We start from the raw sequence: 26345 nt of genomic DNA on the forward strand, positions 1-26345 counted from the left end.
TGACCATTAGGTCCAGTCATGGCTGGGGTTGCGGCACTCATCTTATTGGCCGAGGAAGCTGGCGTACAGCTTCCAGGGTCACGCGGCCAGCATGACTAAGCCACTTCTGGCGAACCAGAGCAGCGCACGAAAATGCCGTTTGCCTTCCCGCCGGAGCGGTACCTATTTATCTACTTGCACTTTCACATGCTTTTGAACTGCTAGGTTGGCAGGAGCAGGGACCGAGCAACGGGAGCTCACCCCGTTGCAGGGATTCGAACCGCCAACCTTCTGATAAGCAAGTCCTAGGCTCTGTGGTTTAACCCACAGCGCCAGTAAATAGGTGTAGAGTTGCATTTTCATTAAATATGCCCAATAACTCAGGGTGGCCCACAAGTGTTCTCAAAACCAGGTTTAGAACAGACACTAGTAGGTCCAAAGCGTATCTAATGTTGATTCAGTAACCCGAGTCCTTTTAGATGGCTTTGTCAGTTTATGCAGACCCTCCCCTTGATAATTAAAAAAGTTTTGTTCCTGTGTCTCAGAGGATGATCAGCAGTAGCTAAACAAATACGTAGTCGGACAATTCCTCCTTATCAGCATTTCTCCAAAGTCAAATATCCTTCCAAAATTATCTCCATTGTGATTGAGGCATCCCAATATACTGATACAGACTTTGGCATTTGCTTTAGATCTCAAAACTGCATTCTTTAATCTTAAAAGCAAGACCTGTTATAAAAAAAAAAAAAGGAAGACCTCTTCCAACATACACTCCCATGCCATTTTCCCATTTCTCTCCCCACCCACCATCAGTTAGGAAGCTTGAATTTTCTTGATTTCTCAGATGAACTTAAAATCAAGTGGAAGGCAGACTTTTTATTATGTACTTCATTGCTGATTTCTAAACTTATGTGTAAGCTATTTTAATCTTAAACTTTATACCTACATTTTTATAATTATTGAAAAGGCTGCATATATGTGAGATGGGCCAATGCAAGATCCATTTTTATATGCATGAGCAAGACCGACTCCATCTTGTATCTCCATCTCCATCTCTGTTATGCTTGCTAGCATTAAAAGCTTAAGGTGAAGCAGGACTACCTGGATGAATTTTACGCTTATGATTTCTATATAATCATATATCCATATATAACCATATATATTTATGATGATTTCTATATATCCATGTATACGAAGGGTGTTTGAATCATGAAGGCTTCTGCAGAGCTAAATGCTTAGATTTTAGAAATCCAAAATGACCTCTGCCCCATTTCTCCCCCCCCCCGTTCTTCTAATGCACTCAATGGTTCGCCAACATAGTAGGAAGCAATAAATCTGATATGCTGGTACTTTCCTCCGTCCAGGCAAGTCCCTCAGTGACTAAAAACAGGAAAACGCTAACCACCACGTCCCTGTTTATAACAGATGGTGTGTAGGAGGGTTACCAACATTGTAATGGGCAAATAAGTTTTTTTTCTCCTTTCTTACTATAAATCAGGGGAAAGGTCAGGCTGATGTACCGTCTGAGGAAAGCAGAAGTTGGGGAGGACTCTTTACATGGTCAGGGGCAAGGTTTATGCATGCGTATAAAGCCTTAGGACGCTAGAGCTTCGGTGGCGCCCAGTCTTTGGAAATCATTCCACTAGGTCATTATTGCTCAGCAATAAAATGCCACTTTCTTTTTCTCCATTGCTGCGTCTGTCAATTCTTGGAAACAATTTGAGTGGGCCACATGTACTTTAAAAATCCTTGCAACAAAGGCATGAGCTCAGATTGCTGTTGCATGTGTTTCATAATATGGTGTTGTGAGGAGGTTTGGTGCCCTGTGGGGGGGAACTGTCCACATAGCCTTAATTCTGTAGGATGTGGTTAAGTAGACATATACAGAGAATTTCTGGTGGTTACCTATTGTGGAAATATTATCTCATTTACTTGTATGTATAAAAGGATTTGGAAACCCATCTGAGGTTTTCCAGCTCTGAACAAGCTTTGCTGTTTGCTTGTCAAGCAACCTTTCTTGTCTGTAGCTTGAAATAAAATCTGATTCTGCCTGTTTGAAAGAAGCGCTTCCTGGACTCTCTCATCATTGCTGGGACAAAGTGACTCAGCCATGTCTGAACCTCGGATGCGCTTTCACCCACATCATATGGTATGTTAACATTTACCGCAATAATAGTTCTTATGCTTGGGGGTGGGGAAATGACACACCATACTCCAGCATTCTAACAATTTCAATTAAATGTGATATTCCTCAGAGGATCATTGATTCAAAAGGCAAAATATAAATCTTTTTAGTAACTGACTAAAATACAGGGAAAATAGCGTAGCTTTAGCCCAGAAAACCTTAGAACACCAAGTAGCCCAAACAAAAGACAGTTACTTAAAGGCAGTCTTTAGCAATTTCATTCAAACTAAGTAAACATAATGAACTATGAAAAGCTGTAGCCAGATCATCATTTTCCAGTGAAGTCCCTTCATTTATCCCATGATTGGTAACAAGATGGTAGCTGGTTGAAAACAGGCATCAGAGAGTAATAATTAATGCACATTTTTCATGACAGTTGGAAGTACTTTTGTATCAATATTGGCATTGCTATTAATTTAGGCATGAATGTTTGGGAATCGGGTGAACGTCAAGGTAGCCAGTTGCAGTCACCAGATTATTTAAGAAGGTAAAATGCCATGTTGAATTATGTGAAACATTTCTTCCAACTGAATAAAGGGGATGTTCAACCTAAGTGAGCATGGACAGGGTACATGAGCAAGTTGTAGCAATGACGCTCCAGAGGTTTTAGATGAAACTGATTATATGGTTCCATTCCAATTTAGATTCCGGACTGATTTGGTACGTATTGCTCTAGTGGATTATCTACACTGGGGGAAGGTTAGATAGGGGGAGCACGTGATTTTGTGTGTTGCTATATTCATAGGATGTCTATCTCCATTATCAGGAAAACATGGTGGCTTGGAAATGGGCTTGAGGATCTTGATCTAGAGTTGGGTGGGCCAAAGAGACAGGTCGCAGATTGTTAGTGGTACATTGCTCATTTCACTAACCAGCAGCTTCCCCAACAGAGCTGGTGCAGATGGCTTCCAATGAGTTGTTGGAAGAACCCAGGAGACTTCAACATTCACAGGGAGGCCAGCTTGAGACTTCATGGCCTCCGTGACAACCATGGGGTTGTCCCAAATTGTCAGCCAAATGCACAGAGTGAGGCATACCCTCAACTTGGTATTTGATCAAAGTGGCATCACTGGTGAAGTCTGGGCTTATGGTAGCACATTTCCCTCAATCAGAAAGTTCAGTGTGTAGCCTTGAGCTGCCCTCAAATCCATCTGTCATTGGAGTTGAAGGTGGCCATATTTGGCTTGTGCAATAGCTGCAGCCTTGCCTGGATAGGATAGCTTAACAGCAATAGTCCAGACATCAATCACCTCTAGATTATATCACTGCAATGCACTCTATGTGGGGCGCTTCTCAATGTCTACTCGGAAACTGCAGCTGTTGTAGAATGCTGCAGAAAGACTGTAGGCGATGCCCTAGTAACAGCATATAATACCTGTTCTGCATTGGTTGCCAATATGCTACCAGGTCAAGTTTATTGTCTTGCTATTGGCATATACTGTACTGGCCAGAATAAGTTGGGACCAGGTTACTTCCAGGAATGCCTTACTTTGTATACCATTGCCTTGTCATTTTGATCTTTGGGAGCGTTGCAACTGAAGCAAGACCACCTCCATCTTCGTCATAATTGAAGCAAGACAAATGCCAGCTTGTTGCAGGCTTACAACATGATCATGTATTCGCACTGTGATCACGCTGAAATGCAAACTTAAAAGAGGAACAGAGAAAGTGCAAACCATAAGGGTGTGTGTGTGTAAATTAAAGGTTTAAGAGTGTGCAAGGGCATGACATTTAAAACAAGGGTATAAACAGGAAATACATAGCTAGTGGAAACTTCTGTCTTTGTGGTCAAGCTGGCAGTAAGACTATTTCGGGATGTCTCGAATGTGCAACCTATATGACTATAAAAACTGTTGTGTAAACAGATCAGGGTTCACCCTCTGATTAATTTCCTGATCACTGCTGTAACCTTTCCTGCTCAAGCAAAAAATAAAAGTTCTGCTTTTAGATAATTCTTGGGTGTCACTCATCACAGTTAATGAGTAAAGGACTTGGCTGGGCAACTGACCTCAGGTGCGGTTTTCCCACATCAGGATACACATTCTTAGTATAGACTTCTGAGTTAGTCTTATGTCTGCCAATATCAAAATTGTTAGTCTTGCACTTTTGAATGTGATTCCAATGAAAAACAGGCAGACACCACAGTACTGGTATGTAGGTGCCTGCTTAAAATTTACCTTTTCACCCAGGCTTTTCCCAGAGGGTCATCTTGCTATGTTGATATAGCCATCTGATCTACTGATGCATTGTATTTTATTTTATACTGTTCACTGCCATGAACTATACAGGATTCCTGCTCCCCCTCCTGCAAGCAGTGATGAACAAAAATAAAGGGGGAAAAAGTTTCCAGAAATATACTATGTGGAATGACAGGGCCTAGATTTGTTTTTAGTGACCCAGAATATAAAAAATGGGATCTTTGTAGAAAGCTTGCTGTAAAGATCCAGCAATAATGATTACCCCTGACAAATACTGCAATCAGAGAAAATGTGTTGGGAATAAAACAACAAAGGATGGTTGGCGATCCGGTATCAGAATTGGCATTCAGGACTAAATGGCCTTTGGTCCAATTTAGCAAACATTCTCATGTTAGGAACCAATTCCCAGTATCTCCAAAGTTTTTAAGGATTTAAAATCTCAACAAATAGTCAACCAAGCAGTGTTTTCTGAGCATGTCAAAAGACTGGTGACACGAAGAAATGCATTGGTGCAAATATTTTATTGACCATTTAGACATGTCCATTCATACATCTCTGGGACAAATGCAATGAACTTGCCACAAAGCATTAAAGCACAAGAAACCCAAAGTTCATTAAACATTTACAGTTTTTTATTTCTGTAATTTCTTCCTCCATCTAAACAAAACATCTCTGCAGCAATCAGACAAGTATTAAAAAAGGAAAATGGAGAACCCATCCTGTAAAAATGCAGATGTCTAAATTAACCGTACTTCCAGGAAAGAACAAAGAAAAAAGTAGTTCACTTGAAGAGAATGTGGCTCAAGTCTTTGGATTTAAAAAACAAAAACAACTCCTCCCAAAAAACACCTTTCCAGAGGACCTGGCCTTCTTGGGATTTCTGGGAGAAATCTTGTAAACAACCTGCAAACATGAAAAGCTAAGCCTAGAGGATATTGCTAGGTGGTGATTGGCAGTTTTTTTTTGGGGGGGGGGGACAGGTCATGACAAGTTGTATCTGGTGCAGTGCAGCACCTTAAAGCTGCCAGCAGTCCCATTAAGCTGAATACAATACCTGGACTGGTGGCAAGGAAACAGTATTTCCAGCACTACCCAACCTGCATTTCTAGAAGGACTTCCTCAGCAAAGAAGTTTACCAACCAATATAAGGGCAGATCGTGCTGATCCCAAAGTGGCCAAATGAAGAAAGCCTACTAGGAAATGCATGATTACTTTTACAAAGGAAATTTATGTTTACATGGCAGGGAAACGGAAAACAAGACAATGCTGTGTGTTGACAGTCCTCCATAAGGCTAGAAAACCTGTTAAGTCTGAAAGCCCTAGACAGGTGCCAACATACTAGAGAACCCACCTACTTGGCATAGGACCACCTTTGCTTTGCTTTCTTTGCATGCTAACATTGCCTACACCACCTCTGCTCCGTCCTTAAGCATTCTGCATTTCCTTGCCGATCTTGTAGCTGAGGATTTTGTTCCAGTCAATCTTGGTGCGGGTGACAGGCAGTTGGCGACGTAAGGCTTTGAACGTGGTATCTGACATTGTCTGATAATTTTCACTGATTGCTGTCTGTAAACAAGTTAGTGAGCTAGAGGTTAGAGCTTGATGATACATAAACAAGTTCCCTTAAGACTGGTTATCTCTTGACATGTTTTAGCTACCCTTTGGTTCACTCAGCCAACATGGCCAAACAAGTGGTAGAAGTACAGTCGTACCTTGGAAGTCGAACAGAATCTGTTCCGGAAGTCTGTTCCACTTCCGAAATGTTCGACTTCCAATACGCAGCTTCCGATTGATACGAAGCTCCTGCAGCTAATTGGAAGCTGTGGAAGCTCCATTGGATGTTCAGCTTCCGAAAGAACGTTCGAAAACCGGAACGCTTACTTCCGGTTTTCAATCGTTGGGGAGCCGAAATGTTCAACTCCCAAGGCGTTCAGGAGCCGAGGTACGACTGTACAGTATAGCCTTTCTATGTCACCTCAATGCAAGCTTCTGAGTGAATGCTTACCCATGAAATTAGTACACTGTACAGCAAAGAAACAAACATTAGGACTCCTTTCTTTGGGGAAAGGCCACACTTCTTTAGTAGTGTATCTGCATACAGGTTTTAGGTTCAGTCTCAAGCACTTTCAGGTAGGGCTGGGAAAGTATCCTGCCTGAAACCCTGCCAGTCAGCATAGACAGTGCAGAGTTAGATGAACCAATGATTTGACTCTGTACAAGGCAGCGTCCTTTGCTCCTTTAAAAAGGAACAATGAAATGTATATTTTCAGGACCCACACTATTTCTTAGGATGGTAATTTTTGTAATTGTAAATTTTAAAACTGTTTTTCATGTTGTAGTTTAAAGTGTTGCAATCCACCTGGAACCTTAGGGTGAGCAGCATGGTTAACAATGACAACCAAGAGCCAGACTAGTGGTAACAGAAGATCCATGTGCTTAAATCCAGAATTGTTGCAATCATGTAGGGGGAAAAAAAGGGATGGGAGTGATTGGATTTCAAAAGCAAGAAATAGCCTCTTCCTACACAACGGATCTGCTGCCACACCCTACTTAACACAGTCTAAAGACTGTCAATACTATTGCCACATACTGATCTGGACAGGGCTTCAACACTCTACTGTGTACTTGGAGCCACTCTAATTCTGAATGACAAGTGTATTGTTTCCTCCAGTTCTGCTATGATACTTCCCCCTCTCCTCCTGCATATGGAACGCTGACTGCACCAGTGCAGCAACCTTTGAACCTTTGAATGAGATCACTGAAATTCCTATAGCTCACACTGCTCATGACTGCAGACATGGGCACAAAGTCCACAGGTAGAAGTGTCGCTGCCCATTGTAACAGCTGAAAGCTGGCTCTCCAAATCTGTGATTCTCTGCAAACCAGAGATAAGTAGCTTATAACTTTCTTGATCATGATATAAATACACTGACAACTGTATGATGTCCCTGGAAATTGTAGATGTATCCAGTAGACATGTAAGGTAAGTGTCTGAATTTGTACCACTATATATAAAGGGTGCGGTATAGCGCGAGCACTAGGGGCCAGATTTAGAAGCCTGGCAGGCTAGAGGTTCCCTGTGCCTAACCTACAGGCTTATGTTCTGGAAATACAGACATTTGCAATTGCACATTATTCTGAAATAACTTAGCAACATAGTCATGCCCTACTGTCTACTTCATTGGGGGTGGGGAGGGAGCCAGGTCAGAAACCAGGCCCCTAGTGTACAGTACCATGATGGGGAAAGTATCCATTTCCTGGAGTTATGAGTCAAATTATTAAGGATGGGAATGGGGAAAAGAATTGTTGCTCATGAGTTTCTGTTCTCAAGTCTACTCTTTATAGTTCTATTCTATTGTTATATTCACTTTTAAATCCTGCCCCAGATCTTTCTTTATTAGGCAATTTGTATAATTATATAAACCCTGTAATTATGCTTGCAGTGGCGGCTGGTCCATTAGGACAATTGAGGCACTGTCCCACCAACTAACATTTCCTCCTTAGCCACCCCGCCCCATCTTACAACCAGTCCAGGAGGTGATAGCGGCTGTTGGCTTCTTACCCCTCAGTCTCAGTGTTGCCTTTGCAGAACTTAGCAAGGAGGTGGATGGGGAACAAAACTAAGATCAGTTGGCTCTGCCTGTCATTGCCTCTGGCTCCACCTCCTGTTGGCTTCTTTGCCTTCGATCCTACCAGACCCAATGGGCACCAGCCACATGTATGACTGTATAGAGAAGAAAAACTACATTCCTTGTCAGTTATGGTGCATCCAGTAACTAAATAAATACATAAATGGGGAGATAATACACAGATTATCATAGGGCATTGCATGAAGGGCCTTGAACATAGGAACCTTACTGAAGTTCGGCAGGTCCAGGCAGTGCCTGCACGACAGACTGCATGGGAATCCAATGAAAGCTATTGAGTTCTATTACAGAACAGAGGTGGGATATAAATGCAATAAATGGATGCAGCTTAGAATATAAAATGTTCTTTCTGTAATCTAAAGGTGTTAATTTAAAACAAATATTGTTAAAGAACAATACTCTTACCTGGTACTCATTTTCTGCATGCTCAATGATTTTAATAAACTCCTTGGCTGTTTGGACATCATTCTATAAAGATGAACAGGCAACAATTAGCATATCAACACATGCTCAACATCTAAAAGTTCTATGGGGAACTCACATTCCCATCCAAGTTTTGGAGTGAACATGAGTACCACAGCTCCCAATCCCTCAAGATATAGTCAATTATAGACATTATATTTTGATTTATTTTTAAACGGATTACTGACTAATGGAATTGGTTAGTGTACCTGTTAGTGTTTTGAAAACCACTACAGTGAATGTTTTAAAATTCCTTTGCTACATAGTTAAAAAACAGCAAGTTTTAGGCAGAGACTGCTGTCCTTTGTAGGAAAATACAACTTAAGAGATCAAACATGTGACCTGATCTCTCTCTCCACCTCCCCCAGCAATACACTGAAGATTAAAATTTTGGGAACAGGGAATGATGATATGTAATCTGGAACTAGATTCAGGTAGGCAGCTGTGTTGGTCTGACGAAGTCGAAATAAATAAAAAATTTGTCCAGTAGCACCTTAGAGACTAAGTTTGTTCTGGGTATAAGCTTTCGTGTGCATGTACTTCAGATACACTGCAACACCAGACCATTATATCAGATCACCCATCTCCTACGACCCTTCTGAGAAAAACCCCACCCCACCCTCCCACTATATATAATGGTTCAATAAAAACAGGGTTTCTTTGCAATTCTGGGATTGTGATAAAATATATTGAGAGAAGGTATGCATGCGGTACAGCATGTAGATAAAGCTGTTTTCCTGACATTAAGCCTGGAGAAAGAATACTTCCTGAAGCTGGAGTGTTTCTTACAAATGGCCTGCTGCCCACAAACACTTATCAGGAACTGCTTGGATATTTGAGTTTGGCATGAGTGATAGAAACAGTCCCACTCCCAAGGTCACACAGTTCTCCCCGATATCCATGTGTTAGGCATGAATATCTGCAGGGGCTATGCATGTAAATTTCTAAGGGAACTGAAAATGTCATCCTAAGAAAGCCTTCCCTCTCTCCTCCCCCCCCCCCCCCAGGTTTGAAAGCAAAATTATATGTAGTATAAAGGAAACTTGCTGCACTCACCGACACTGCTACAGAATCCTGTATGTCTTTGTGACTCACCAGCTGCACATTACCATCTTCATAGTAATGCACCTAGATTAAAATAAAACCCATAGTTTTAAGCAGTATTTAAGCCTCTGCCTGGGGGACTATGTTGTGCTAAGTACTGTACAGGCAGAAGGGAAAGCTCCACCTCCCAACCCCAAAGCTAAACATCTCAACAGCAGTTTAGCTTCTTCTCATAATATGCATCATTTCCCAAAAGTCTTTTAAAAAATGATCCAACTAATATCTTTCTTTTTGAACAGCCATTGTATCATGAAGAATCCTGACAAAGACTTTGCCGCCGATAAGCTTTTAAAAAGGCTCAGTTTCAATTTCAATTGTATTGAAGATAAAAGCAGAATACAGGGCTTTGTTGCCTTAAACACCAAAGTGGGGCTGCATCATGCTCCAGCACATTTCATCTTGGCTATGCAAATCAGTGAGAGCCTTTTTATGCAGTCAGGCATGTTAACTTGTAGCTTCGAAAGTTCTACTCTGGGAAGGTACCAACCAACAAAGCACTCATTTCATCATTCTAGACTAAACCGAAAGGTTTTCTTTAAGCCAAGACATGTAGAAACTGCTGAAGGAAGCCTCATTGCATTTGCTGGCATTGCTTCTGTATAACTGACCTGGATCTTGAGCACTGCAACCACCTGAGCTGTAGGTGGTGTGATGGTAAACTTCCATTCTGACCTCCAGCGCCCATTCCTACACAGAAACAGAGCAGACACTTGCAGTGACCAAATAGCTCCTTAGAGCAAAAGTGAACTGGACAAGTCCTCCCTCCACCATAGGTTTACTGAAGCAGGCTAATTGTTTACTGGTCTCACTTGTTCAGGCATATTTGCTTGGAATTTATATAGCTGACAACTCCTATGCAGATGAACATTACTTCACAGCTGAACTCTTATCCACATTCTGAAAGCAGAGCTTCCAGTGAACTACTGTTTTTGTTAATTATAACAAAATAGGCAAAATTGAGTTATACAAAAGAGTAGGAGTGTGCTCTTAGTCCAAAACACAAATGATTTGCCTGTGGTAATTTATTCTGACAGTAGATTAAAGCAACAGTTAAGGCCTTTGGGCTTTGAAACAAGTAAGGCTACTGCCTCTCTTCTGATTCAGCTAAATTAGATATTAAATGCCTCCTTGTCTTTCACATGCAGGTTGGTTTTTAAAAAAATTCTGAGACCATAGATAGGATATGATTATCAGGATCACAGGTGACAAAGAAAGCCTTTCATCGTGTGCTTTGGTTTTGAGGGAAATCCTTCCTTTTAAGGTGAGACTTGCTCTGGGTGGAAATCCCCTATTAATGCCAATGGGTGATTTCACACAAATGTAAATGTCAGCTTCAAAGGATGGAAGGGTTAAATCCCTCCTCTACACCTGCTACGATCAAGATTATGAGCCCCCACCTGATGTTATTTGCATTTTTAATGTCCACATAGTTTGGTCCAAAGAAGAGCAGGTCTGCCTCATAGGAATTTAAACTTCCAGAGAAGGTGGTCCATTAAGTCACAGTAGATAGTCCCCTTTTTCAAGCCATGAAGGATAAGATGGACCAGTGTGGATTAATTTGTGCTGAATAAAGATTATGTATCAGAGACATGCTTACCAGAAGTTTTTGGGCTGAAACTGGTGACTCTCAATGCAAGCAATGACTGTTGGCTGCCCATCTATTGTCTTACTGTAAACCTATTTCCAGAAGAGAAGCTTACATAAGAGAACACAAAAACTTCAAACTCAGCTGGTTTTAGATATAGCAGCAGAGTGGGATACACTTTTCTGTAGGTTTATTCCAGGCATGGCCCACCACCACGAGCAGCAGACAAATTGCCACCCAACTGTCATCTCAATTTCAGTCAGATGACAATTGTGCAGCAAGCGTTATGCAAATGGTCCTGTCCATGTGCTGGCAGACTTGTAAATAATGCGTCAATACTATCAATACTATGTAATAAACCCATGGAAAAACAGCTCCCATGCAACAGCTGTAACATCCAAAGGGAACCCAATTTCTTGGTAAAACCAGTTCTAAAGAGCATCAGGCTGAAAACAACAGCCTGCTTTCCTGACTAATGATGTGTTACTTGGGTGCCAATTTGTTATCCTATACTCCCTTTTTGCCTGCATATCCAAATGGATTTCTCTTCCATTTTGTTTAAATGTCAGACATACACTGTATGTCATTTAAGCACAACACCATTTTACACTTGTCCTTCTGTCAAGGGGGAAAGGGAGGGAATATTTTGGTTCCATTTTGTAGCCGGAATAGGGAAGATGCTGGAGTTCGTTGAAGCCAATAAAATACATTTCAAGGTTATTTAATTCAGCTTTCATATTTCTAGGCCATGTGTAAGTAGCACACACACTTTTTTAACCTCCCATTGCAACACAGAAAAAACAAAGTGCTAATAATGTTAGCTAACGACATCTATGTCACTGGTAGAATCAAACTTTTTCTGTTCTTTACATTAGTCAACATAAGAACAATGAGTCCCCAGAGAAGAACATTGGATACTTAACAGTACAGAAGCCATGTGGATAGTGATCTTTCACATAGGCCCTTAGTGCACCATCACAGGCATCCCTCCAGGTCTTCAGCGCTGCATCTGTGTCCTCTGGCTGGGGATCACTTGCTTCTTTCCTTAAATGATCAAATTTAAAGGAAAGCTTGTTCCTTGGATCTAGAAATCGACCATTACCAAGATCACCATGTTCCGTAATTAAAACCTTAAAAAGAAAAACAGAAAAACTATTATAGTTAGAACACTGGCAAGCCATTGTGAGTGCACCTTCTTACAGGCTTCCTTGGCTCTTGTTTCAGGTACAGTGGTATCTCGGTTTATGAACTTAATCCATTCCGGAAGTCCATTCTTAAACCAAAATTGTTCTTAAACCGAGGCACACTTTCCCTAATGAGGCCTCCCGCCACCGGTGCCCTTCCACCGTTTGGATTCCATTCTTAGACCCAAGGTAAAGTTTGAAAACTGGGACACTATTTCTGGTTTTGCAGAGTTCGTAAACAGGGCTGTTCTTAAACCGAGGTACCACTGTACATTAAAAAAAAAAAAAAAAAGATAGATCCTTCTCTGTTTGCAAGAGGGACCCTTGAGAAGCATTAAGTAACCTAATTCTTAAAGGGCCAAGTTAAGGCAGAAGCACAAAACTGGATCATATCAGTGACCGATGTGTAACCCTGCACCACCAGTAGCTTCCTGGGAAGGTGGAAAACCCCTATGAGGCAAGCATCTTCCTCAAGGAAGAGACTACTCAACAGCTTTGCTGAACAGGAAACCTTATATCTCTTTTCAAACTCAACATTAATTAGTATATTCTCCATAAAACTTGGTAAGCCCTCCCCCTCCCATCATTGTCACCCCACCTCAATGCCCTTGACGAAGCGTTTTCTCCCTTTGCTCCAGCTGCCCTCTTCTTGCTTCACTACCTTGCTGGTATCAAGTCCACCTTCAGACCTGAAGAGGTTTCGAGGCTGTGCTGGATACCTACAGTTTGTTCAAAATGATGCTGCCTTAAAGGCATTAAAGCCAGCCATGCTTAGTTGCTGCTTGACGATTCAGTCCTCTGGGCGAGGAAAGAGATGGCAAGAGGTATGGCGGGGGGAGGGAACATATGGTTGAAGCACCTTTAAGGAAAGCTTGTGCACATGCTTGCTTTCCCCAACATGTAGCCAGAAGTCACATTCCCCTTAGCTGGGGTGCAGTCTTGTCTTCACCCTATTCCACCCCTCCTGAGGCTATAGAGCTTCCTGTTCCTGCAGGGGGAGTTGGAGGAGGTTTTGGGCAGCAAGCAGTGAAGCCAGCCATAATCTTTCCAGCTTCTCACCAGATTCAATACTTTAATGCAGTACTGCGCCACATATTAAAAACTACACTTTTTTATAGTGCATTAAAATACAGGCATGCTCAAAATTCTCTCCTTCACCACACACGTGATGTCCAGTGCCAATATATGCAACCTGAATGACATCCCAAGATCTCCAACCTTTAATCATTCCCACAAGAACAAGCATTTTGCAAGCATAAAGAGAGGTGGGGGAGACCAGGCACAGAGGAGGTCTTAATATCTAGTTATACATGAAGTTCAATATGCAAACACCATGGAGAATCGAAAGGAGAATAATTTACCTGATCATCATATCCTTCTATCTTCACAGGAGTGAACTGATCCATGTTGTACTGGGCAAATGCACTGTAAGAGACAGAAAACAAGTGAGAAAATATTAGATCCTGACTCGGCAGAAAGAAAACACACATAGCCCTACTGTGTTCAAACATATTTGCAAATTATGGGCCTCTATTAATATTTCACCACTGCAGAAAGCATACAATTTCTATAGTTGGCAGGTTTATGGTGAACAAACTCACTTCAGTATTGGAAACAATTATATACAACAATCCCTCCATCCCTCCTATTTCAAGCTTTACTGAAGTGGTTTATGAACAAATTGCATAGCTTGAGGCAACACGGATCTTAACATAAAATAAGGGGTACTTACTGGGCTGCCCCTTCCCTAAGAAGATTGTCATTGTTAAGCAGCAACCGGACATCTAAAAAAGAAGAAGAAAACATTCATACAGATGAGCAACAATTGCACTGCTTCAATATAATGTTTACTAGCACACAGATAAATGTTTGAACAACAAATTGTTTGGATTGGATACAAAAAAAATGTTGACAAAAAATCGTTCTCATTTTTTAGGAATGTGAGAGCTTCTAACAGAAAAATAAAGAAAGTGTGTTGCATTTAGAATATCCTCTGATATAGGGAGTACTTCTGAAAAGTATTTCCTTTTGAGGCAGTATTTTTCTTAGTATAGTATATGTCAAAGGATTAGGTTTCAAAGAGTTAAAGAACTATTCAGACTGGAGTGGAGGGAAATCAATTATACACCCATTTTTAGATGGAACCTAAGCAAACAGCTGACTGGCTGGGTGGGAATCAGAACCCCACCCCCTTTATTTCTTAAACAAAAACCAGGCTGGAGTTCTCTACTACAATGATACTGGATACCAAAAAGGAGCACACTGGAGAACAGATAAGTTTTGTGTGCGAAATTTTGCATTTCTATGAATGACTCCGGAGAAGACCCATAATCTCTAAAGTTACTAAGGAGGCAGTTGACAAAAATACAAGTGCTACTTGGACAGTTCAAGTGCTGCTCCTGAACACCTTTTCTTTATGAACTACCGGAGGTAACTTTATGCTGTGAACTGCCCTGAGATCTATGGATGAAGTGCAGTATAAAAATTTAGTAAATAATAAGTAACAACTGAAGTTCCCACTTTACATGTATATTGGCACCACAAAAGCATTCATGTTCACTCAGCAGGAAGCAGCATATGTAGTTTTATCTTCCTTCCCAGCTACTTGAATCAGGCAGCAGTATAGCAGCTATTTGTCTGCATAGCCCCAATTGCCCTGTCACACAAAAAATAAGATGTTGGGGACAGACCTACGTATATAAAATGCAAGACCACCAAAAGCCAAGACACTCACAAGCAATCCGCAATTTTTGGTACAGAAGACATTTTAAAGGCGAGTTTATTTATTAAAAACACCAAATTCCCTATTTCTGAATGACAGTAACCCCAACAGCAAGAACTTTGGTCTTAAATAGTTCAGTATAGCCTCACAGGCATTCAATAATTTTTTTGTTAACTGATAAAATGGAGAACTTATATGAATCATTTTGTTTTTTTAACTTACCATTAAACACTTCATTGAATTCCCCAGGAGGTGCATGAGTGATGAATTTTGCAGCTATACGCACCTGCAAATAAATCAGATGGGCTTCAGTCTGTGCTCTTAAACAGATATTTAGCAGTGGCTGCAGTTGAAGCCACACAACATGCATAGTTGCAACAGGTGCAGTCACAGCAGAGTCATATTGCAATCCAGTTAACAGTGCAAACTGGTGCCCTTGAAAGTCCCTGGTTATCCCATTTGAGAAACCCCAAACTAATTAGTTATGTTCCTCTTTTGGGGGGTGGGCAACAGCAAACTGCAACATGCATAAAATGGGTCACTGAAAGACTGTTAAACCACAGGGGACAATCTAAGTTAGAGCTTCTGTACTTTTCCCAGTCATGTATACAAGATTCAGATTTTCCATTTTATGCAGGGTTATGATGTTGAAACTTCCTTATCAACACAACTGCTACAGGTATAAATACCCTAAAGAAGAGAGATTGTCCCTTCTGGTATTAAAACAAATTTCTTATGATCTACTATCTGTTGTCATGTCCTCTCTTCCATATAAACGTACACAATGTAAAAATTTAACATCCCCAAAATTTGTGACTGATATCCTAAGGTCCACGTTATATATCAACAGGCCTAGTTTTCACATCAAATGAACATCCAAGTAAATTGAGTCAAATGGCACTCAAAGTGAAAAAAATATTTTCAAGTAATAGTTCTTTTACTATTGATCATAAGATGGCAGACTTTGGCAGAAGTAATAATAATACTCTCCTGTTGACTTCAGGAATATCTGCATTCTGTCAGATTGCCTCAAAGGTTTTTTGTTTTTGTTTTTTAAATGGGATTCAGACATCTATGTGCTTACTACATATCTCCCACAGTCGTGATGCAATTCTTTTGCTGAGGATGCCTGGTTAGGAAAGCAAATGCTCCAGGTCAGCATTAAATCAGAACAGTTATGAGGTGACTGAGGGACTTCAAATTCCTCCTAAAGTACAAAGGATACCAATCTAAAGAGATATTAGGGATATCTAGACTAGAAGAGTACAAGGGATTGAGATTGATATAGGATGAGTTTCATGTTTTCTAGCTATAAAAAGATGGTTGAATAAAAACTTCATTGAAAGTAATACATATACATAAAGCAACAAAACTTTCTCTGAGGGAAGCAAACATAGGATTACAGCCATAGATATTAAAGCCCACTTCATATACAGGCGGTGACCATTTTAGCCAGGTCCAACTGATATGTGATTGCTGATGAGCGGGTCCTTTTGGACCCAGAAGAGGGTGGAACGGGGTGTGGCATGCTTATACATGCTCCACTGACATGCATGGAGGCTGGGAACAGAACCCCTGCATGAAATAGGTACTGCAGGCTTCCTCAAACTCGGCCCCCCAGATGTTTTTGGCCTACAATTCCCATGATCCCTAGCTAGCAGGACCAGTGGTCAGGGATGATGGGAATTTTAGTCTCAAAACATCTGGAGGGCCGAGTTTGAGGAAGCCTGGATTACTGCCTGTATTCAATTGTCCTACACAGGTGAGTGAATAAGTTGATCTATGCGAGTTTCCCAAGTGGCATTTGCTCACCATCACACAAAGCTACTATCTATATGATTTTTCCAAATTTTAACACGTCAGAGGAGAAAAAAACACATGACGTGGATCCAAGGCAGATTTTATTGTATTTAAACATTAGCATGCCTAGTTAGATGATAAAAACAAGCTTTGTTGTTGTTGGCATCCGTCTGTCTCGAGAGAGAATGGTGCATGCCTCCGGGAGTGAAGTCAAACCACTGTGTTACCAACAGTGAAGTGACCTCCTGAGGGTGCAAGCCAGGGCAATGTGTATGGAGGTCCTGGGCTGCCCAGATGACAAGACACCCCCCCCTTGCTGATGTGGTCCAAAGGAAAGCAAAGCAATACATTTGGCACCAGCTTAGCTGTACAAGGTGCCATACAACCATGTTAGGGACTCCATTCTGGATTTGTGGAGGGTTTATCCCTTAGCATTTTCTTCTCCCAAAGATACCCCTCCCCTCAAGGCAGCAGAGGTTTAGGATCAGAGTACAGGGGAACCTCGTTTTTGAGCATCTCGGAAGCCGAACGATTCGGAACCTGAATGCTGAAAACCCAGAAGTGAATGCTTCCATTTTTGAACGAGCCTCGGAAGTCAAACAGCTTCCAAGGCCTGTTTCTCCATTTTCTCAATGGAATTTGCTGACCACCCATTGCGTCTCAGTTTCGGAAGTTGAATGGTCTTCCGGAACGGATTACGTTTGTCAACCCATGTACCACTGTATTTCTTCTCCTATGGTTACCTTCCCAGGTAGACAAGCCCCATCTGCCCCTCATTTCCCTCTACAACATGTGCAGAAACTACCTTCTTGACCACTGGACCCACCATTTGCTCATTTCACCAGAACCTGTCTTTGCATGTAGGGGAAGTCCATGTAGGGTTTGAGACTCATCAGCCACCCTCACCTGGTTTGGCCGGCCATTTGAAGCTGTTTCCTGGAGTGTGGCCGCTGTCTCATGCTGACAGCTTCTAGGTAAGAGCTGAGTGGCAGGGCTGGGACCAAAGGTGGAAAGACTACCCCCAGAAGGAGCACAACGTGTCCCCCCACTAGAGGTACTTCCCCTCTCCCCCCCCCCATGTAAGCATCATTGGACCTGAAACAGATGCACAGTTGTACTGTCATGATTCTAAGAGCACTACACAAGTTGGCCTAATACATACTGCAGCACCATATTATCCAAAAGAAACCTGCTCCTATCCTCCTTCCCCCCCAAACTCCACCCACATAGATGTAGCCCTGAGAGGCACATAGCTGGGAACAAAGCCTCCTCTGCCTTTTGGTGTATGTAACAGAACTGGAACACAGTGTCTATCATATCATAATGCCAAGGAAGAAAAGGGACTGCTATATTTTGATTCTGAAACATGAATCTGTATAAAAGAAGAACAAGGAATGGAGTATATCCTCCCACCACTACCAAGCTGCCACTGCTGTCAATTGGGGGGGGGGGGGCATTAATAATTCCCTGGTGAAAATTACTGAAAAGCAACGTCTAGAAATAATTTCCCCTAAGACTTTCCCGAGCATTGCCCTAGATGGCTGAAAGTCTCCTTCAAACTATAGCATGTGCTTTTATTAGAAAGTGCATCTGTAAGCAGTAAGCATGACGCTCTGGTTGCATTAAAGCACTCCTACAAATACTGTGCTCAAAGAACATATTACTTTGTCTAACAAGCACCAGGATTCATTTCAATGGAGAGTATCGGATCCATTTCCCCTCATTTGACCATCTTCACCTACAATTATCTCTCAGGGGTACCCAAAAAATAACAAGCAGACAAAGTGAGAAACTGAAAGCAGGGTGGGAGGAGGAGGAATAGAACGCTTTTGCAGTCTTTTATAATCCAACTAATAGCAACTTATTAAAACACAAATCTATTGTGGACACAGTCCTATCAAATTCATCACGGGTACTAAAACTTTTTTGATTGTTTTCAGATTTCAGATCCAAACTCAACTAATCAAAAAGTGTGTGTTCATCAGTGTGCTGAAATCTATTTTCATTTCCATTCTCTCTGACAAGATACCTATATCAAGCAATGAATGTGTCCAAGCTGCAAGGGAAAAACAAACATATACATTAAATCACACAGCCTTATTTTATTTCTTTAGAAAAATAAAGGCATAGCAGCTATGGCTAAGCTAAAAAATAATGCATTTGCCTTTGTTAAACTGAGCAAAGTTCTAGTTATTTGGTGTGGTAAGTGCTATTTTCAAGCTTATCAACAACCTGCAAATCTGACTTCTGTTTTCTTAGCGTACTAATGCAGACAGGTCCCCATCTGCTTCAATTTCACATGAAAACAAAGCTGGAAGAAATTGATTTCCCTTCTCTGGAGCAGAAAATGCACCAAAATAAAGGTTACTGTATTTGGGTTGTCATGGATACATGCAGACTCTACATATTCAGACAGACTGCAATCGAATATTGTGACTACAGTAATTCTAGCCTTTGCTGAATTAGCAATTCATTGCCATGTCCTACAGTAATCTTACAAAATTTAAAGCTGAAATTCCCAATATATAACCTGTAGGTTTTAAACTATGCAATGTATCCAAATCAACACTTCCTTGTAATTTCTTACTATACAGATTCTAGGTTTCATGGTGCCCTCAGCCCAATTTTTTTTGCATCTCTTTACTATGCGAATAAGAGACGTGGGTTGCGCTGTGGTCTAAACCACAGAGCCTAGGGCTTGCCGATCAGTAGGTCGGAGGTTTGAATCATCGCGACAGGGTGAGCTCCCGTTGCTCAGTCCCTGCTCCGGCTAACCTAGCAGTTCAATAGCACGTCAAAGTGCAAGTAGATAAATAGGCACCGCTCCGGAAGGTAAACAGTGTTTTTGTGCGCTGCTCTGGTTCGCGAGAAGTGGCTTAGTCATGTTGGCCACATGACCTGGAAGCTGTACGCCGGCTCCCTCGGCCAGTAAAGCGAGATTAGTGCCGCAACCCCAGAGTTGTCCACAACTGGACCTCTAAGGGTCCCTTTACCTTACTATCCGAATACCGTAATTTTGCATAAAGAACTCTTTGATGTGCACTTTGTGAACTCTTTTCACTCAGATTTAAATTAAGTACTATAAACTGAAAGGAATAGCATTTGGACAGTGGAGAAATTAACAGAACTCTGTAAGTCATTAAATGCCAAGACTGGGCCTACAGTATAAAAACAAGGTCTCATTTGCTGCTGTTCAGCTTTCTGTGTCATCTGCCAAAGTAAGCTAAAGTAAGCAAAAATGCAACTTCTGCAGATTAGCAGCAATCACTGAATGGAGTGGATGTCTGTTTCCCTAGCTTTCTGACTAGCTTTAAGATGCTTGCCCATGACCAGAGAAGAGCTACAAAAATGATGTGCATACTTACACGATTTGCTTATGTGCAACTGGAAAGAAGGGACAAGAAACTGCCTAGTTACCATGTTCAATCTCAGACAAGTATTCACACACCTTGTTTCTCATATCCTGCTGTCAAGATGTCATAATCATGGATATTCCACCCCCCTCAAATTGAACCCTATAGGATAAAACTCCAGGAGCAAAAGAGTCCATCAAATCTATCTGTAAAGCGATCAGCATTTTGCATTTCCACTTCCTTGCAAGTGACTTAGTTAGAAGAAAACTGATTAGAAACAGAAAGGTGGGTATATGTCCTGTATTGGCTGCAGTAGTATGTATGCGTTCTCACACACATACACCCATGCCATTCTTTACCTGGCATGGTTCTCTCAGCTATGTTGCAGATCAAACAAGCATTTGCTTCCAAGTCACTAGCTAAACACTTGGGTGGAAAGCAAATAAGATTACCTTTATTAGAACACTAGAAGGTTTGATGATTGTATTTCCTCAGAAAGTGTCTAGGAGCCACAAGTAAGGCGAAAAAACTAACGTAACTACACTGAACTGTATGACACGGTTCCTGTCACTCAACTGCTTCCACCTCCTGCCTCAAGCACAGGCCAATTATTTCCTTACATTTTTATAATTCATGTATAAGCACACCTACTATTATTTGATCAAACAAATTCCATAGCCTGGATGTAGCACCCCTTTGTATTCCTTCCCATGCGAGAGGTGCTCTGATGGCATAGCAGAAATGCAAAAGAAAAAATTCCCTGGGTCAAAAGCATATTCCATTAAAGATCAAGAGACATGTTTGTAGACTGGACAGGCAATAGGATAGCTGAAAGTGATTGAGAAATAAAGCTTCCTATATGGCACACACATTTCTTCTGCCCCAATGCCGACCCTGGTGAATTGTTTTGAAACGTGTAAAACCTGTTTCTCCAGGATCAACAATGAAATTTATACATAGGAGATAACAATCCTTTCAAACTGCTCCTCAGCTCTCCACAAAAATCGCTCACCTGTGCCCCTGAGAGAACAAAATGAGTACTGTGGGTTCAATACTACATTTCTTAACAAGGAATGTTATTTTGTTAGGCTAACAATGTTGGGATTTCTCCTACACTGGGGAATTCCTTCAAGGGGCACTGCAACAGCAGAAGCGCAAAATAACGTTCATAAGTGTTGTCACTTCACAAGAACAGCACAATCCCCGCCACAGGTTGTCGTGACGATAAAACAGTCAAGATTAAGATGTAGTAAATAAATACCGGACCGGTAAAACAAATAAACCGGTAACTAAATATCAGGCGATCAGAGCGGCATCGTAGATGAGCGTATGCATTTTCCCATAAAGCAAAGGAAGATGTCAATAAAACGGGAAATCGGGGACAGCCTGTCATACAATTTAGTCCCCCATCAGTCGAAAGAGGCACTGGCGAATGTTCTTGCAGTTGAACTTATTAAAAGAGACGGCGGGTGGGGGGAAAAAGCAGAGAAAACGAGTCTCTCGAAATCGAGGAAGTAAAAGGAACCTTCAGCTCACGAGGCTTCACACTTTCAGGAGCCTTAGAAACACCAGCAAGAAGAACCGAGGAGGAGGATACCGCTTCGCTATGTGCACAAAATAATCGTTTTGTGCCCGAAGAACACAGAAACAGCCCTCTGCTCTTCCCCGGACAACTTATTACCTTCTCTTCATCCGACACCCGATCCTCAAAGTCCGCCATTTTGGGTTCTCTAAACCCAGCCCCACCTGTCAGCCCAGCGCAAAGCGTGCTGGGAATGGGGGCGTGGCTGGAGGCGAGGCACCACCCAGCCCACATGTCAATGGTGAGCGATGCGCTTCTTTGCTTTTCAGGGGATCTTATTGAAGCGGACAGGCGCCATCTTAGGTACGGGCAAGCCTGCCCTTTTAAGTCAAAGCAATGTAACTAGGCGGCCGCTACTCGCTGTGTAGAGCTGAGTGACGTTTACGCTCGCCATGATGGATAAGGGCAGAGCTACTGTAACGTGGAAGGAGTCGTCCGGCCACGCCCATTTAATGCCCCAGGGCGCAACCCTGCCCAGCGCTCAGATTATATCGGAGGCGGACACAGCGTACCGCAGCCCAGTTCCGTTCGCCGGATAACATGTGGATTTCGCAAGGCGTGCTAAAAAATGTCTCTCTGTCTGCCCCCCCAAAAACACCCATCATCCTGAAAAAGAAAGGAAAGTGGGAGAACGCCATTCGCCCAAATTCCTAATGGTTAAAAACAGGGACTATCAGGCTACATTCTTGTATCTGCCTGCTGTGGATTTCACATGTACAGCATGCATTCAGTGGAGCGCACTTAGTTATTAAAAATGTATATCCCGTTTGTAAAAAAACTCCAACCCTTAAAGACCACTTTACAATTCCAAGCAGAAAAGCAATAATAAAATTTAAAAAAAATCCCACGGGGGGGGAATCAAAAATCGGAGCCGCGTCCCTTTTAATGAAAAAACTACACGGGAAGGCAGCCCTAAAAAAAAGGGAAAGAACAAAAGCGCCCCTTTTAAAGCAGGCCGGCGGTGGGGGTGTATCCCCAAGGGGTCCCCGCGAAGGCGGCTAACAGACACGTGCGCGGGGGACAAGAGACGGAGCAGCGGGCGCGCTCCCGCTTCTCTCAGAGTCAGGCGGCGGCGCGCCCGGCTAGTCCCTCCCTCCCTCCGTTCCTCCAGCCAGCCAGGCCTGAGCGAGCGAAGGGCGGGAGTCATGGCGGAGAGTGGTCCTTCTCCTGTGGATGGGGATGCGGCGCCTTCCTCCTCCTCCTCCTCCTCCTCCTCCCAGCTGCCCAGCCACTGCCCTCGGCGGTGGGAGAGGCTGAGACTGGCGGGGGGACCCTGGGCGCGGGCGCTGGCCCTGCTGGCGGCGCTCGGGCTCCTTTACTTCTTGCGAGGCCCGCTCCGGCTGCGGGATAACTTGGCGGCAGGTGAGGGGCTGCTCGGGGGGAGCGGGAGGGCAGAGCAGCTCTGTGGGCGCTGAGGGGACTCCGCCGCCGGGGAGGGGCGCGGGCTGGCCCGCCTCCTTTCCCTCCGCTGCTATGGACGTGAGGGGTGGGGGGCTTTGGGGCGGCCGGTTAGGGGTCTGTTTGGGCTATTCGCTGCCCCACAACTCTTCAGCCCTAATCTCAGGTGCTTGAGGTGCCGTTCGTGGAAAGAACTCTGCACGTGCTCCGTGAAACTGTCTTTACGCCGTTCATTTCTGGGCTGAGCCCTGCGGGTGAAAACAGGCTTCTCTAGAGCTATGACTTTGCCTCACACTAAAATCTGGGATGTGCTTACCTTGGGGTTGGTTGCATACAAATACAGTTTTCGTAAGAAGGGTCGTATTATCAGAAAGGATTGGTTGTTGCAGGTCTCCTGGGCTCTGTTCTCCTTTGTGTTTTGGTGTGTATTTAAGTGCTTCTGTCCTTCGGGGCCCTCATTATTTTTTGTCAAGCTATTTGTAAGCTAAGTTGGTTTGAAATCTGGTTCTCCACTTTTTCTTTGTGTCTGTTTATTTTAAAGATTGCAAGTCAGTCTGTAGTCGGTGATTTCTTCCCTTTGTCAGCTTTTTTTTTTTTAAAAAGCTTTCTATCATCTGTTGCTGTCTGCAAGCCCTGAATGATGACAGCATCTATACTACCAGCTGTCAGATCCTCTGTGTCATCAAAACAGAAAGAAACTAGACCTGTTGTTTGAAAGCTGCAATTTACACACAGTCACTATTCTTTTATTAGAGCAGTGAGCTCCATACTCCCTTTTTGTTGCTTTTTAAATTGCAGGCCTTACATAGATGCTAAGTCTCATAATATTTTGTTGGTCTAAAGTTAATGGTTGGGGAGTTAAAAGCACACTCTTAAGTCTGCAGGCCAGGATACAGCATGACTTACAGCTCAATCCTCTCCAAGTTTATTTAAAAGTAAGTGCCATTATATTCAATGGGACTTATGTCATATGGTTACATCCTTAGTATCGGGTATTTTAATAAAACATCCCAAAGCATGATGATACATGCATAGGTAAAGGTGACTGGACCGTTAAGTCCAGTTGCGAACGACTCTGGGGTTGCGGCGCTCATTTCGCTTTACTGGCCGAGGGAGTCAGTGTTTGTCCGCAGACAGCTTCCAGGTCATGTGGCCAGCATGACTAAGCCGCTTCTGGCAAGCCTTCCCACTAGAGTGGTACCTATTTAGCTACTTGCACTTTGACCTGCTTTTGAACTGCTAGGTGGGCAGGAGCTGGGACTGAACAACAGGAGCTCACCCCGTCGTGGGGATTTGAACCGCTGACCTTCTGATCAGCAAGCCCTAGGCTCAGTGGTTTAGACCACAGCGCCACTCGCATCCTCAATACATGCCTAACTTCAGAGCAATGTGTTCATGTGTTAAAGTTCTAGGGAATGAAGGAGAGTCTGCTTATTTATTTGCCTGGTGGGCCTACTGAGTTTTGCCATACTCAGCACATGAAGCACTACATCAAGTTAAGTTGACTTTTACCTTAGGATCCCCCTCAGGGCTTAATGTACATGCCCTGCTTTTAACTTGGTCTTAGTTTGTGTGTTTAAGACTTTGTCTCTTGCATTCTGTGGTTTCAAAAGCCCAGGAAGGTAGACTTGTTCAGACAAAACTAGCCATACTGGTTAAATTGTGAGACTGACACTAATATAAGAGCTGTCAATTTCTCATTGTCAACATACCATATTCATTTTCTTTAGACTTTTTATCTACTAATCTCTTGCTAAATAACAATCAGTAGGCCTAACCCACAAACAAGATTCAGTGTTGTAGGTTGGTTAATAAAATGCCTCAGGTAGTATCTGTCTGGATTTTATGAATCAGTCCTAAACATGCATATTCAAAAGTAAATCTTAGAGTACAATGAGATTTACTTCCTGTTAGCATGCAGCAGTGTTAGTTTACCTTTGAGCTGCTTCAGATATGTTGTTCCTACATGGAAATAGATGTTTGCAATGATCTGTATTCAAATTTCTCACATTTACAAGGAACCCTTAAGTGTTGACACTTCTTGGAAGATTATGGCTTAATTTTGAATACTTTGAACCCTTGTTACAAGAAGCACATTCTATGCTCCATGCTAAAAGAAATGTTTGTGCCCATTCTAATAAAAAATGAAACTAGTGTCTATTGTTGTTTATTAAATTTCTACACCGCCCTTCATCCTAGGATCACAGGGCAGTTTACAATGTAAGAACACAAAACTGCATAACATAGTAACAAACACTCCCTCACAGTTTTAAAGGCTGCAGATGGCTTAATTAGCCAGAGGCTTAGGAGAAGAGGGACGTTTTCACCTGGTGCCTAAATATATGTAATGAAGGTGCCAGGCAAGCCTCCCTATGGAGAGCATTCCACAAATGGGGAGCCACTGCAAAAAAAGCCCATTCTTGTGTTGCCATCTTCTGGACCTCTCATGGAGTGGGTACACAAAGAAGTGGCTCAGATGATGATCACAGGTTCTGAGTCTGTTCATATGGGAAGAGGCAATCCTTGAGGTATTGCGGTCCTGAGCTGTTTAAGGCTTTATGGGTAAAAGCCAGCACTTTGAATTTGTCTCAGGAATTGATTGGCAGCCATTACAGTTAGACCAGGATTGGCATTATATGCTCAAACTTTCTTGCTCCGGTGAGCAACCTGACCGCTGACTTCTGCACCAGTTGAAGCTTTCTGTTTTCAGAGCCTGCCCCACATATAATGCATTGTAGTAATCTCGGTCCTTATTTAAATATATCTATACTGCTCTTCACCATATGGTCACAAGGCAAGGTACAACACACCAATATGTGTTTTCAAAAGTATTTAAAATTGAGCAAATATCCATAATTCCCCATATTTTACTCTTTACAGATTTAAGTTAAAGCTATTAAACTTGTGTTAAAACTGTGGTTTGCTGTTTTGGATCCTTGTCTTTGACTGTATCTAGGTTAAGAGAAAGCTAAAATATCAGTTAAAACATTTAGGGTTAGCTGTTTGAACTCAAACTCATGGACTTCTTATGAAGCTAAACATTGAACAAAGAAACAAAAAGTACTTAACACAGCACGTAGTGAAATTATGGTATTCTCTACCATGAACAGTGGTGATGCCTACCATGTTGGATGGCTTTCAATGGA

At 42.4% G+C, this 26345-nt stretch overlaps 2 protein-coding genes and 1 long non-coding RNA gene across 3 annotated transcripts in view; 1 reads left to right on the top strand and 2 right to left on the bottom strand.

The window, feature by feature from the left end:
- Positions 1–2366: 2366 nt before the first annotated feature.
- LOC310679446 lies at positions 2367–3846 on the bottom strand. Its single transcript, XR_014512269.1, has 2 exons — positions 3654–3846; positions 2367–2486 (listed from the first exon to the last, which is right to left on the bottom strand). It is a non-coding gene; the product is annotated as an uncharacterized lncRNA (long non-coding RNA).
- Positions 3847–4864: 1018 nt separating this feature from the next.
- On the bottom strand, positions 4865–22039 carry CAPZA1 (capping actin protein of muscle Z-line subunit alpha 1). Its single transcript, XM_083444559.1, has 10 exons — positions 21901–22039; positions 15289–15352; positions 14077–14128; positions 13706–13769; positions 12084–12290; positions 11173–11252; positions 10184–10262; positions 9528–9599; positions 8415–8477; positions 4865–5928 (listed from the first exon to the last, which is right to left on the bottom strand). Exons 1-10 carry the CDS (start codon positions 22033–22035, stop codon positions 5788–5790), a joined length of 957 nt encoding a protein of 318 aa, XP_083300685.1. The 5' UTR covers positions 22036–22039; the 3' UTR covers positions 4865–5787.
- Positions 22040–22891: 852 nt separating this feature from the next.
- The window catches only part of ST7L (suppression of tumorigenicity 7 like), a 39488-nt gene continuing 36034 nt past the window's right edge, over positions 22892–26345 (top strand). Inside the window, 3 exon segments of the mRNA XM_083444432.1 lie at positions 22892–22994; positions 22996–23020; positions 23023–23163. Of these exon segments, the coding sequence (XP_083300558.1) occupies positions 22947–22994; positions 22996–23020; positions 23023–23163 (214 nt within the window). The 5' untranslated portion in view covers positions 22892–22946.

This window comes from Podarcis tiliguerta (assembly GCF_965153285.1).
Source record: "Podarcis tiliguerta genome assembly, chromosome: 6".
In the NCBI taxonomy this organism is placed as follows: domain Eukaryota; kingdom Metazoa; phylum Chordata; class Lepidosauria; order Squamata; family Lacertidae; genus Podarcis; species Podarcis tiliguerta.

Coding starts and splice junctions, on each gene's coding strand:
- CAPZA1 (XM_083444559.1), bottom strand. CDS start 22,035: ATGTGGGCTGGGTGGTGCCTCGCCTCCAGCCACGCCCCCATTCCCAGC. Junction 13,770..14,076: donor CTTAGGGAAGGGGCAGCCCA/GTAAGTACCCCT, acceptor TGTCTCTTACAG/TGCATTTGCCCAGTACAACA. Junction 11,253..12,083: donor ATCCACATGGCTTCTGTACT/GTTAAGTATCCA, acceptor TTCTGGAAATAG/GTTTACAGTAAGACAATAGA.